At 47.0% G+C, this 13,632-nt stretch overlaps 1 protein-coding gene across 2 annotated transcripts in view; it reads left to right on the forward strand.

The window, feature by feature from the left end:
* LOC138662995 (oocyte zinc finger protein XlCOF22-like) overlaps window positions 1-13,379 on the forward strand; it is a 43,044-nt gene extending 29,665 nt beyond the window's left edge. The window contains exon 7 of one of the 2 annotated variants that reach the window (XM_069749031.1): window positions 10,753-12,989. In XM_069749031.1, coding sequence (XP_069605132.1) covers window positions 10,753-11,939 — 1,187 coding nt within the window. In that variant the 3' untranslated portion in view covers window positions 11,940-12,989. Of the gene's footprint in view, window positions 1-10,749 lie in introns of both variants that reach the window. The other variant, XM_069749030.1, reaches the window with a different exon arrangement.
* The last annotated feature ends 253 nt before the right edge of the window (window positions 13,380-13,632 follow it).

The raw sequence follows: 13,632 nt of genomic DNA on the forward strand, positions 1-13,632 counted from the left end.
AAGTACTAATGCTTCTCAATAGAGGGAAAAAAGAAGTTCTGAGACGATTTTTTTTTCTTTGCACTGTGTTTTGCCTTTTTTTTCCCCTAGACATTTGGGTGGTTCAGGACACAGGTGTAGTGAAGGACATTAAAGGTCTGTCTTCATGTGTGGATCATCTCACTGCAAGAGTACAAAATATTCAAGACTTTGTGGTTCAGAATTCTATGTTAGAACCAAGAATTCCTATTCCTGATTTGTTTTCTGGAGATAGAGCAAAATTTCTGAGTTTCAAAAATAATTGTAAACTGTTTCTGGCTTTGAAACCTCGCTCCTCTGGTGACCCAGTTCAACATGTTAGGATCATTATTTCTTTATTACGTGGCGACCCTCAAGACTGGGCATTTTCCATTGCGCCAGGAGATCCTGCATTATGTAATATTGATGCGTTTTTCCTGGCGCTCGGATTGCTGTACGATGAACCTAATTCGGTGGATCAGGCAGAGAAAAATTTGCTGGCTCTGTGTCAGGGTCAGGATGAGATAGGGATTTATTGTCAGAAGTTTAGAAAGTGGTCCGTGCTCACTCAATGGAATGAAGGTGCGCTGGTAGCTATTTTCAGAAAGGGTCTCTCTGAGCCCTTAAGGATGTCATGGTGGGATTTCCCATGCCTGCTGGTCTGAATGAGTCTATGTCTTTGGCCATTCAGATCGGTCGACGCTTGCGTGAGCGTAAATCTGTGCACCATTTGGCGGTATTATCCGAGCATAAACCTGAGCCTATGCAGTGCGATAGGACTTTGACCAGAGTTGAACGGCAGGAACACAGACGTCAGTATGGGCTGTGTTTCTACTGTGGTGATTCCACTCATGCTATCTCCGATTGTCCTAAGCGCACTAAGCGGTTCGCTAGGTCTGCCACCATTGGTACGGTACAGTCAAAATTTCTTTTGTCCGTTACTTTGATCTGCTCTTTGTCATCTTATTCTGTCATGGCATTTGTGGATTCAGGCGCTGCCCTGAATTTGATGGACTTGGAGTATGCTAGGCGTTGTGGGTTTTTCTTGGAGCCCTTGCAGTGTCCTATTCCATTGAGAGGAATTGATGCTACGCCTTTGGCCAAGAATAAGCCTCAGTACTGGACCCAGCTGACCATGTGCATGGCTCCTGCACATCAGGAGGATATTCGCTTTCTGGTGTTGCATAATCTGCATGATGTGGTCGTGTTGGGGTTGCCATGGCTACAAGTCCATAACCCAGTATTAGATTGGAAATCAATGTCTGTGTCCAGCTGGGGTTGTCAGGGGGTACATGGTGATGTCCCATTTCTGTCTATTTCGTCATCCACCCCTTCTGAGGTCCCAGAGTTCTTGTCTGATTACCGGGATGTATTTGATGAGCCCAAGTCCAATGCCCTACCTCCGCATAGGGATTGTGATTGTGCTATCGATTTGATTCCTGGTAGTAAGTTTCCTAAAGGTCGACTGTTTAATTTATCTGTACCTGAGCACGCCGCTATGTGGAGTTACGTGAAGGAGTCCTTGGAGAAGGGTCATATTCGCCCGTCATCGTCGCCATTGGGAGCGGGGTTCTTTTTTGTGGCCAAGAAGGATGGTTCACTGAGACCTTGTATAGATTACCGCCTTCTAAATAAAATCACGGTCAAATTTCAGTACCCCTTGCCGCTGCTATCTGATTTGTTTGCTCGGATCAAGGGGGCTAGTTGGTTCACCATGATAGATCTTCGTGGTGCGTATAATCTTGTGCGTATTAAGCGGGGCGATGAATGGAAAACTGCATTTAATACGCCCGAAGGCCATTTTGAGTACCTAGTTATGCCTTTCGGACTTGCCAATGCTCCATCGGTGTTTCAGTCCTTTATGCATGACATCTTCCGAGAGTACCTGGATAAATTCCTGATTGTGTACTTAGATGACATTTTGATCTTCTCGGATGATTGGGAGTCTCATGTGAAGCAGGTCAGAATGGTGTTCCAGGTCCTGCGTGCTAATTCTTTGTTTGTGAAGGGATCAAAAGTGTCTCTTTGGTGTTCAGAAGGTTTCATTTTTGGGGTTCATTTTTTCCCCTTCTACTATCGAGATGGACCCTGTTAAGGTCCAGGCCATCTATGATTGGACTCAGCCGACATCTCTGAAGAGTCTGCAAAAGTTCCTGGGCTGTGCTAATTTTTATCGTCGCTTCATCTGTAATTTTTCTAGTATTGCTAAATCATTGACCGATTTGACCAAGAAGGGTGCTGATGTGGTCAATTGGTCTTCTGCTGCTGTGGAAGCTTTTCAAGAGTTAAAGCGTCGTTTTTCTTCTGCCCCTGTGTTGTCAACCAGATGTTTCGCTTCCGTTCCAGGTCGAGGTTGATGCTTCTGAAATTGGAGCGGGGGCTGTTTTGTCGCAGAGAAGTTCTGATTGCTCGGTGATGAAACCATGCGCCTTCTTTTCCAGGAAGTTTTTGCCTGCTGAGCGAAATTATGATGTTGGCAATCGAGAGTTGCTGGCCATGAAGTGGGCATTCGAGGAGTGGCGTCATTGGCTTGAAGGAGCTAAGCATCGCGTGGTGGTCTTGACTGATCACAAGAACTTGACTTATCTCGAGTCTGCCAAACGGTTGAATCCTAGACAGGCTCGTTGGTCGCTGTTTTTCTCCCGTTTTGACTTTGTGGTTTCGTACCTTCCGGGCTCTAAAAATGTGAAGGCGGTTGCCCTGTCTAGGAGTTTTGTGCCTGACTCTCCGGGTTTGTCTGAGCCGGCGGGTATTCTCAAAGAGGGAGTAATTTTGTCTGCCATCTCCCCTGATTTGCGGCGGGTGCTGCAAAAATTTCAGGCTAATAAACCTGATCGTTGCCCAGCGGAGAAACTGTTTGTCCCTGATAGGTGGACGAATAAAGTTATCTCTGAGGTTCATTGTTCGGTGTTGGCTGGTCATCCTGGAATCTTTGGTACCAGAGATTTAGTGGCTAGATCCTTTTGGTGGTCGTCTCTGTCGCGGGATGTGCATTCTTTTGTGCAGTCCTGTGGGATTTGTGCTCGGGTTAAGCCCTGCTGTTCTCATGCCAGTGGGTTGCTTTTGCCCTTGCCGGTCCTGAAGAGGCCTTGGACACATATCTATGGATTTTATTTCGGATCTCCCCGTATCTCAAAAAATGTCGGTCATTTGGGTGGTTTGTGATCGCTTCTCTAAGATGATCCATTTGGTACCCTTGTCTAAATTACCTTCCTCCTCTGATTTGGTGCCATTGTTCTTCCAGCATGTGGTTCGTTTACATGGCATTCCAGAGAACATCGTTTCTGACAGAGGTTCCCAGTTTGTTTCGAGGTTTTGGCGAGCTTTTTGTGCTAGGATGGGTATTGATTTGTCTTTTTCCTCGGCTTTCCATCCTCAGACTAATGGCCAGACCGAACGAACCAATCAGACCTTGGAAACATATCTGAGATGCTTTGTTTCTGTTGATCAGGATGATTGGGTGTCCTTCTTGCCTTTGGCTGAGTTCGCCCTTAATAATCGGGCCAGCTCGGCTACCTTGGTTTCGCCGTTTTTCTGCAACTCTGGGTTCCATCCTCGTTTCTCTTCAGGGCAGGTTGAGTCTTCGGACTGTCCTGGTGTGGATACGGTGGTGGACAGGTTACAGCAGATTTGGACTCATGTAGTGGACAATTTGACCTTGTCCCAGGAGAAGGCTCAACGTTTCGCTAATCGCAGACGCTGTGTGGGTCCCCGACTTCGTGTTGGGGATTTTGTTTGGTTGTCATCTCGTCATATTCCTATGAAGGTTTCCTCTCCTAAGTTTAAGCCTCGTTTCATTGGTCCGTATAGGATTTCTGAGGTTCTTAATCCTGTGTCTTTTCGTTTGACCCTTCCAGATTCTTTTTCCATCCATAACGTATTCCATAGGTCATTGTTGCGGAGATACGTGGCACCTATGGTTCCATCTGTTGATCCTCCTGCCCCGGTTTTGGTGGAGGGGGAGTTGGAGTATATTGTGGAGAAGATTTTGGATTCTCGTGTTTCGAGACGGAAACTCCAGTATCTGGTTAAGCGGACGGGTTATGGTCAGGAAGATAATTCCTGGGTCTTTGCCTCTGATGTCCATGCTGCCGATCTTGTTCGTGCCTTTCATATGGCTCATCCTGGTCGGCCTGGGGGCTCTGGTGAGGGTTCGGTGACCCCTCCTCAAGGGGGGGGTACTGTTGTGAATTCTGTGGCAGAGCTCCCTCCTGTGGTCACAAGTGGTACTGCGGCTTCTGAGTTTCCTTCCTCAGGTGATGTGGTGAAGTCGTTAGGCGCTGCTCTATTTAACTCCACCTAGTGCTTTGCTCCTGGCCTCCAGTCAATGTTCTAGTATTGGTCTTGCTTCCTCCTGGATCGTTCCTGTGGCCTGTCTGCTCTGCATAAGCTAAGTTTTGCTTGTGCTATTTTTGTTTGCTATTTTTTCTGTCCAGCTTGCTTAATTGGTTTTTCTTGCTTGCTGGAAGCTCTGGGACGCAGAGGGAGCACCTCCGTACCGTTAGTCAGTGCGGAGGGTCTTTTTGCCCCTCTGCGTGGTTGTTTGTAGGGTTTTGTGTTGACCGCAAAGCTATCTTTCCTATCTTCGGTCTGTTCAGTAAGTTGGGCCTCACTTTGCTAAATCTATTTCATCTCTGCATTTGTATTTTCATCTCTACTCACAGTCATTATATGTGGGGGGCTGCCTTTTCCTTTGGGGTATTTCTCTGAGGCAAGGTAGGCTTATTTTTCTATCTTAGGCCTAGCTAGTTTCTCAGGCTGTGCCGAGTTGCATAGGGAGCGTTAGGCGCAATCCACGGCTGCCTCTAGTGTAGTTGGATAGGATTAGGGATTGCGGTCAGCAGAGTTCCCACGTCTCAGAGCTCGTCCTATGTCTTTTGGTTATAGTCAGGTCACTTTGTGTGCTCTGAACTTCAAGGTCCATTGTGGTTCTGAATTATCTAATCACAACAGTGGCTGCAGCAACTTTGTCCACTGCCACCCCTGTTCCGACATTATCTCGCCTCCCGTTGCCAGAAAAATTTTCTGGAGATTGCAAGACTTGTAGGGGATTCGTGAGTCAGTGCTCTATTCATCTCGAGCTCCTGGCTGCACGTTTTCCTACAGAACGGGCTAAGGTGGGATTTATTGTGTCTCTCTTGTCGGACAGGGCGTTGGAGTGGGCTACGCCGCTGTGGGAGCGTGGTGATCATGTGGTGCAGAGTGCTCCGCTGTTCCTGAGCACTCTGAAAAAGGTCTTTTTAGGACCCCAAGTCACCCATGACACAGCGCTCCAACTACTGGCATTAACTCAGGGTGAGTCCTTGGTCAGCCATTTTTCCGTCCGCTTCCGTACTTTAGCTTCCGAGCTGGAGTGGTCGGATAAGGCCCTTATCCCCATATTTTGGAGGGGCCTGGCTGATCATGTTAAGGACGCTCTGGCCACTAGGGAGATTCCTGCCACACTGGAGGAATTAATAACTATCTCTACTCGTATTGACCTCCGTTTTAACGAGCGGAGGTTGGAGCGAGCCCAGTGTAGGCAAAGGTTTCGGCTGGCTCCCACCTTCGCCAAACCTTTGGAATCTCCAGTCCAGGCATCTGAGTCACATGAGACCTTAGAGGTGACACCAGCGGGATCCAGATCTCAGTCCGCCCGTGCACACAAGGTCCGTCATGTTTGCCAGCAGTCAGGACATCTTGCCTCCAAGGGTCCTCAGCGGTCGGGGAAATGTCAGCGTCTAGTGGCAGTTGGAGGAGGTACACTAGACACGGCGACGTTTGCCTCAAAGTTGCCCTTCTAGGGGACAATTACCATAGGCCCATCCACTCTTATGGTCGAGCTATGTGTGGATTTTGGGGCAGAGGGTAACTTTATGTCTTCCGCTTTTGCCCAGCGTCACGCAATACCCTTGGTGATGCTCGCCAAGCCAGTAACCGTTCGAGTGGTAAATGGGTCATCACTACCCTCACAGATTACCCACCAAACCATTCCTTTCACGCTTTCTGTGTCTCCATCACTTCAGGAGATAATCTCCCTATTAGTCATTCCTGAGGGAATTGATGAGGTCCTGTTGGGGATACCATGACTTCGCTACCATTCTCCTCATATTGAGTGGTCCTCTGGAAGAATTTTGGGATGGAGTAAATCCTGCGAGGGTAGATGTCAGAGGGAGTGCGTTCTGGTTGCTACTACACAGGTACCCGCAGATCTTTCCTCTCTCCCCAAGCACTATTGGTCCTATGCAGACGTGTTCTCCAAAAGAGCTGCAGAGACCCTTCCGCCTCACCGCCCCTATGACTGTCCTATTGACCTCTTGCCTGGTGCTGAGCCTCCCCGGGGTCGAGTCTATCCGTTATCTCTCCCGGAGACGGAGGCAATGTCTCAGTACATCCAAGAGAATCTGGCAAGAGGATTCATTAGGAAGTCAGTGTCACCGGCAGGGGCTGGGTTCTTCTTCGTACAGAAGAAGACTGGAGACTTACGTCCATGCATAGACTACAGGGGTCTTAACGCCATCACCATTAAGAACAAATACCCACTACCCCTGATATCTGAGCTTTTTGATAGGCTACGGGGAGCAAGGGTATTTACAAAGCTAAATCTGCGTGGGTGCTTACAACCTGATTCGCATCCGTGAGGGGGATGAATGGAAGACGGCTTTTAACACCAGGGATGGGCACTATGAATATCTGGTGATGCCCTTCGGGCTCTGCAATGCCCCAGCCGTTTTCCAAAACTTTGTGAACAACATCTTCCGAGATATGCTCACCACCTCGGTCGTAGTCTATCTGGATGATATTCTCATCTACTCTCCAGATATTGACTCCCATCGGAGAGATGTTCGCAAAGTCTTCGACCTCTTACGGGCAAACTCCCTCTACGCCAAGTTGGAGAAGTGTGTGTTTGAGCAGGAGTCCTTGCCTTTCCTTGGTTATATCGTCTCTGCCCAGGGTTTGGCTATGGATCCTGCCAAGCTACAGGCTGTAATGGACTGGCAGGAACCCCATTCTCTTAAAGCGGTGCAGCGCTTTATGGGGTTCATTAATTACTATCGCCAGTTCATTCCACACTTCTCAACTTTGGTGGCTCCCTTGGTTGCCCTCACCAAGAAGGGAGCAAATCCCAAGTTGTGGTCAGAGGAGGTCTCCAAAGCCTTTCTCTCGATCAAGTCACACTTCGCTAGCGCTCCCATCCTACATCGCCCCGATGTAGATAAACCATTTATCTTGGAGGTGGATGCCTCATCCGTTGGTGCTGGAGCAGTCCTTTTCCAAAAGGATGCTCAAGGTCGGAAGCATCCTTGCTTCTTCTTCTCCAAGACCTTCACACCAGCGAAGAGGAATTATTCCATCGGGGACAGGGAGTTGCTAGCCATGAAGTTGGCTTTTTCTGAGTGGAGACACCTCTTGGAGGGAGCTCGCTTTCCCTTCCAAGTCTTCACTGACCACAAGAACTTGGTATATCTACAAACGGCCCAGCGGCTGAATTCTCGCCAGGCTAGATGGTCCCTGTTCTTCTCCCGGTTCCATTTTACTCTCCATTTTCTCTCCGGGGAGAAGAACGTTCGTGCCGACGCTTTCTCCCGCTCCGTAGTGCCATCTGAGGAGGAGGAGGAGGAGCCTCGGCTTATTGTCCATTCTGAGAGCCTGAGAACTGTAGCTCCGGTTTCGCTAGAGTCTGTGCCCCTGGGCAAGACTTTCGTACCAGCTACCTTGCGACCGGAGGTTCTCTCTTGGGCTCACTCCTCCAGAGTGGGTGGGCATTTTGGGGCCAAGAGGACATCTGAGCTTTTGGCGAGAACATACTGGTGGCCGCATATGGCCCGAGATGTCAGGGACTATATCCAGGCGTGCGTTTCTTGCGCCCAGAATCGGTCTCCTCAGCAACGGCCTGCTGGGTTGCTTTACCCTCTACCGGTGGCAGACAGGCCCCGGGAGATGGTCGGTATGGACTTCGTGGTGGGCTTACCCAAGTCGCGTGGTTGCTCCATCATTTGGGTTGTCACCGACCATTTCTCTAAGATGGTGCACTTGGTGCCGCTTCCTCGGTTACCTTCTGCACGGGCTTTGGCGGTGTTGTTCATTAAGCACATTTTACGATTGCATGGTATGCCTGATAAGATTGTCAGCGATCGGGGTCCCCAGTTCGTGTCTCGGTTTTGGAGAGAGCTCTGCTGTTTACTCAGCATAGAGTTGAACCTCTCTTCTGCATACCATCCTGAGACGAATGGGTTGGTGGAGAGAACCAACCAGACTCTGGTGACATATTTGCGACATTTCGTTTCTGCTAGGCAGGATGACTGGGCATCTTTGCTACCTTGGGCGGAATTTGCCTTGAACAACGCCGTAGCCGATTCCTCTGGTCAGACTCCTTTTCTCCTTAATTACGGCCAGCATCCGCGTGTCCCTGTGCCCATGCCCGTGTCATCCACCGATTCTAGGGTGGCAGACTGGGCGGTGGAGGAGCGTGACATCTGGGACCGCACACAGGATGCCATCCGGGCCTCCAAGGAGAGAATGAGGGTTTCAGCTGATACACACCGGCGCCCCGCTCCGATCTTTGCTCCTGGCGACTTAGTGTGGCTCTCCGCCCGTAACATCAGGCTGCGAGTTGAGTCCACTAAGTTTGCTCCTCGCTACATTGGCCCGTTTAAGGTTCAGGAACAGGTCAACCCTGTGGTCTACCGTTTGGCTATTCCTCCACGCCTTGGTATCACTGATACTTTTCACGTTTCCCTCTTAAAGCCCGTTCATTTGTCCCGGTTTTCTGAGTCATCTGCTGGGACATCGGGTTCATCCACCAATGAGTTTGAGGTGAATGCTATTGTGGGGTGCAAGGTGGTACGTGGCAAGAAATTTTATCCGGTGGACTGGAAGGGTCACGGCCCAGAGGATAGAACCTGGGAGCCTGTGGAGCACATGCGGGCTCCGCTGCTTATTGCAGCTTTTGAGCGTAGTGAGGCTCAAGGAGGAGGGGGCCCTAGGAGGAGGGGTAATGTTAGGAGTCGAGTTTCCTCTGCTGCACAGGGGGAATCTCGATCCGTGTCTGCTGCGGTCTCCCATTCTGCATCGGCCGCAGTGGGGTCTGCTCAGCGGAGGCGTCGCTCCCAGCGTCTCACTGGGACTGATTCTGTGCAAAGGGTTACTACTGCCTTTTCTGGCCTTCCTGTTGTACCCTGCACTGATCTTCGGCGAGCAGGCTTCTCTGGGACTAAGTCCTTATTTACACTCACTGAGCATGCCCAGGGCAAGGTCTCCCGTTGGAGATCAAGGGTCACATGCTCAGGTGCTGCAGCACATCCCATTGGTCCTCCAGGAAGGTCCTGAAAGGGCAAAGCTTCGGTAGTAGCTTCCTGTGCTGCAACTATATAAGCTGCGCATGACCGCACGGCCATGCGCTAGTATTGTCTTGATATTATGTGTGTGTGTAGATGGATGTATGTCGAAGGATGAAAGCTCCTAAATATCCCATTCCTAGTGTTATTGTCTGTTTGTGAATGGAGGTAGCTATCTAGCGCTCGACTAGCCATCAGCATGTAACACACATTACAGCGTCCAGTTGCTGTGTCCGCCAGTATGGCGCCGTGCGCTTTCTCTACGCTTTCCTGACCCAAGCCTGGGTGGTTAGTGGCGTCCGTCAGTGCGTCACTGCACGCACTCTCGTGCCTTTATATATTATTGTTTACGTTTCTCTGACACCCCAGTTGCGGTGTCGAGCGCATGAGGTCTTCTGAACTCAAATCTCCAGTCTGGGGTTTGAGATTAGAGACTCCTTGCTTGCGCTCTATGTGCGGTACCACGGTCCTGTGACGCAACAGGGTCGCTAACTTCACACAGGGTGAAGTTAACCCATATGTGTATTCTTATAGTACCGCCATATAGTGCGTCTCTACTAGCAGCAGGGTTTTTACCTGCACGGTGGACCCCGGACTGCGATCGCACCTAGTTCCATATCATCTTATACTTGGTATGTTCCGCCAGTCCATAACATCCAGAGATCCTAAATGTTGTTTGAACACACTGCAAGACTCAGAAGTGAGAGCGTATTTTGGTGAATTGGTTTATAGAATCTCTGTTGCTTTTCAACAACCTTTGAGCCACTAATAGAGTGGGAACCGCTGTTTTTCCATTGACAGATGATGGACCTGACTGGAGACTTGTTTTTGTGAGATGAGAATTGGAATTATTTTCACCTACTTAACATTGATTGTTTTCTTTTTATTTGATATTTGGGAGGCAGAATGAACACACAGTTGAACACCACACACTACTGGTTCATTCAACAAGATCTAAAATTAGACTGTGAATGGTCATTGTCTTGGTAAATAATTAAAGGGACTCTGTCACCTGAATTTGGCGGGACTGGTTTTGGGTCATATGGGCGGAGTTTTCGGGTGTTTGATTCACCCTTTCCTTACCCGCTGGCTGCATGCTGGCTGCAATATGGGATTAAAGTTCACTCTCTGTCCTCCATAGTACACGCCTGCACAAGGCAATCTTGCACAGCGCAGGCGTGTACTATGGAGGACAGAGAATGAACTTCAATCCAATATTGCAGCCAGCATGCAGCCAGCGGGTAAGGAAAGGGTGAATCAAACACCCGAAAACTCCGCCCATATGACCCAAAACCAGTCCCGCCAAATTCAGGTGACAGGTTCCCTTTAAAGTTTGTTTACATAGCTTGCAATTTTTATGGACAGTTTAAGGAGAAATGTTCAAAAATATAAAACTCAAAGATATTTTATTAAAAAAATATTTCTTTTATCTTAGCAGATGACTGTACCAGGAAATCAGAGGGACAGTTGACATCTTCAATTTTTAAGTCTGATGATGATCTTGAGATCCTACAAGATACAACTGAAGAGGATGTCATTACAGATATATCATCATCAATTCACAGCAAAGATCTGTCATCTGATCCTATGAAACAGGTCCCTTCTTCTGACTCATTACTAACTACTAAGGAAAATCAAAGTCACAAAAGAGGCATTAAAAGACAAACTGCTGCAAAAGCAAAAAAGTCATTTTCATGTTCAGAATGTGGGAAATATTTTAAATGGAAAATAGATCTTGATCGCCATCAAAGAACCCACACAGGGGAAAAGCCGTTTTCCTGTTCAGAATGTGGGAAATGTTTTAACCAGAAATGGCATCTTGTAAGTCACCAGAGAACTCACACAGGGGAGAAGCCTTTTTCCTGTTCAGAATGTGGGAAATGTTTTAACCAGAAAGGGAATCTTGATGAACACCGAAGAACCCACACAGGGGAGAAGCCTTTTTCATGTTCAGAATGTGAGAAACGTTTTAACCGGAAATCAGATTTGGTTAATCACCATAGAACTCACACGGGGGAGAAGCCTTTTTCCTGTTCAGAATGTGGGAAATGTTTTAAATGGAAAATAAATCTTGATAGCCATCAAAGAACCCACACAGGGGAGAAGCCTTTTTCCTGTTCAGAATGTGGGAAATGTTTTAACCGGAAATGGCATCTTGTTAGTCACCAGAGAACTCACACAGAGGAGAAGCCTTTTTCATGTTCAGATTGTTGGAAATGTTTTAAATGGAAAATAGATTTAGTTAACCACCATAGAACTCACACTGGGGAGAAGCCTTTTTCCTGTTCAGAATGTGGGAAATGTTTTAAACAGAAATGGCCTCTTGTTATTCACCAGAGAACTCACACAGGGGAGAAGCCTTTTTCCTGTTCAGAATGTGGAAAGTGTTTTAACCAGAAATGGCATCTTGTTAGACATCAGAGCAGTCACAAAGAGGAGAAGCCTTTTTCCTGTTCAGAATGTGGGAAATGTTTTATCCAGAAATCAGATTTGGTTAGGCACCATAGAACCCACACAGGAGAGAAGCCTTTTTCCTGTTCAGATTGTGGGAAATGTTTTAAATGGAAAATAGATCTTGATCGACATCAGAGAACTCACGCAGGGGAGAAGCCTTTTTCCTGTTGAGAATGTGGGAAATTTTTTAACCAGAAAATACATATTGTTAACCCCTTTACCCCCAAGGGTGGTTTGCACGTTAATGACCGGGCCAATTTTTACAATTCTGACCACTGTCCCTTTATGAGGTTATAACTCTGGAACGCTTCAATGGATCCTGGTGATTCTGACATTGTTTTCTCGTGACATATTGTACTTCATGACAATGGTAAAAATTATTTGATAGTACCTGCGTTTATTTGTGAAAAAAACGGAAATTTGGCGAAAATTATGAAAATTTCGCAATTTTCCAACTTTGAATTTTTATGCAATTAAATCACAGAGATATGTCACACAAAATACTTAATAAGTAACATTTCCCACATGTCTACTTTACATCAGCACAATTTTGGAACCAAAATTTTTTTTTGTTAGGGAGTTATAAGGGTTAAAAGTTGACCAGCAATTTCTCATTTCTACAACACCATTTTATTTTAGGGACCACATCTCATTTGAAGTCATTTTGAGGGGTCTATATGATAGAAAATACCCAAGTGTGACACCATTCTAAAAACTACACCCCTCAAGGTGCTCAAAACCATATTCAAGAAGTTTATTAACCCTTCTGGTGCTTCACAGGAATTTTTTGAATGTTTAAATAAAAATGAACATTTAACTTTTTTTCACAAAAAATGTAATTCAGCTCCAATTTGTTTTATTTTACCAAGGGTAACAGGAGAAAATGGACCCCAAACATTGTTGTACAATTTGTCCTGAGTATGCCAATACCCCACATGTGGGGGTAAACCACTGTTTGGGCGCATGGCAGAGCTCGGAAGCGAAGGAGTGCCATTTGACTTTTCAATGCAAAATTGACTGGAATTGAGATGGGACGCCATGTTTCGTTTGGAGAGCCCCTGATGTGGCTAAACATTGAAACCCCCCACAAGTGACACCATTTTGGAAAGTAGACCCCCTAAGGAACTTATCTAGAGGTGTGGTGAGCACTTTGACCCAACAAGTGCTTCACAGAAGTTTATAATGTAGAACCGTAAAAATAAAAAATCATATTTTTTCACAAAAATTATCTTTTCGCCCCCAATTTTTTATTTTCCCAAGGGTAAGAGAAGAAATTGGACCCCAAAAGTTGTTGTACAATTTGTCCTGAGTACGCTGATAGCCCATATGTGGGGGTAAACCACTGTTTGGGCGGATGGGAGAGCTCGGAAGGGAAGGAGCGCCGTTTGACTTTTCAATGCAAAATTGACAGGAATTGAGATGGGACGTCATGTTGCGTTTGAAGAGCCACTGATGTGCCTAAACATTGAAACCCCCCACAAGTGACACCATTTTGGAAAGTAGACCCCCTAAGGAACTTATCTAGAGGTGTGGTGAGCACTTTGACCCACCAAGTGCTTCACAGAAGTTTATAATGTAGAACCGTAAAAATAAAAAATCATATTTTTTCACAAAAATTATCTTTTTGCCCCCAATTTTTTATTTTCCCAAGGGTAAGAGAAGAAATTGGACCCCAAAAGTTGTTGTACAATTTGTCCTGAGTACGCGGATACCCCACATGTGGGGGTAAACCACTGTTTGGGTGGATGGGAGAGCTCGGAAGGGAAGGAGCGCCGTTTGACTTTTCAAAGCAAAATTGACAGGAATTGAGATGGGACGCCATGTTGCGTTTGAAGAGCCACTGATGTGCCTAAACATTGAAACC

Source organism: Ranitomeya imitator, chromosome 2, assembly GCF_032444005.1.
Source record: "Ranitomeya imitator isolate aRanImi1 chromosome 2, aRanImi1.pri, whole genome shotgun sequence".
NCBI classification, from domain to species: domain Eukaryota; kingdom Metazoa; phylum Chordata; class Amphibia; order Anura; family Dendrobatidae; genus Ranitomeya; species Ranitomeya imitator.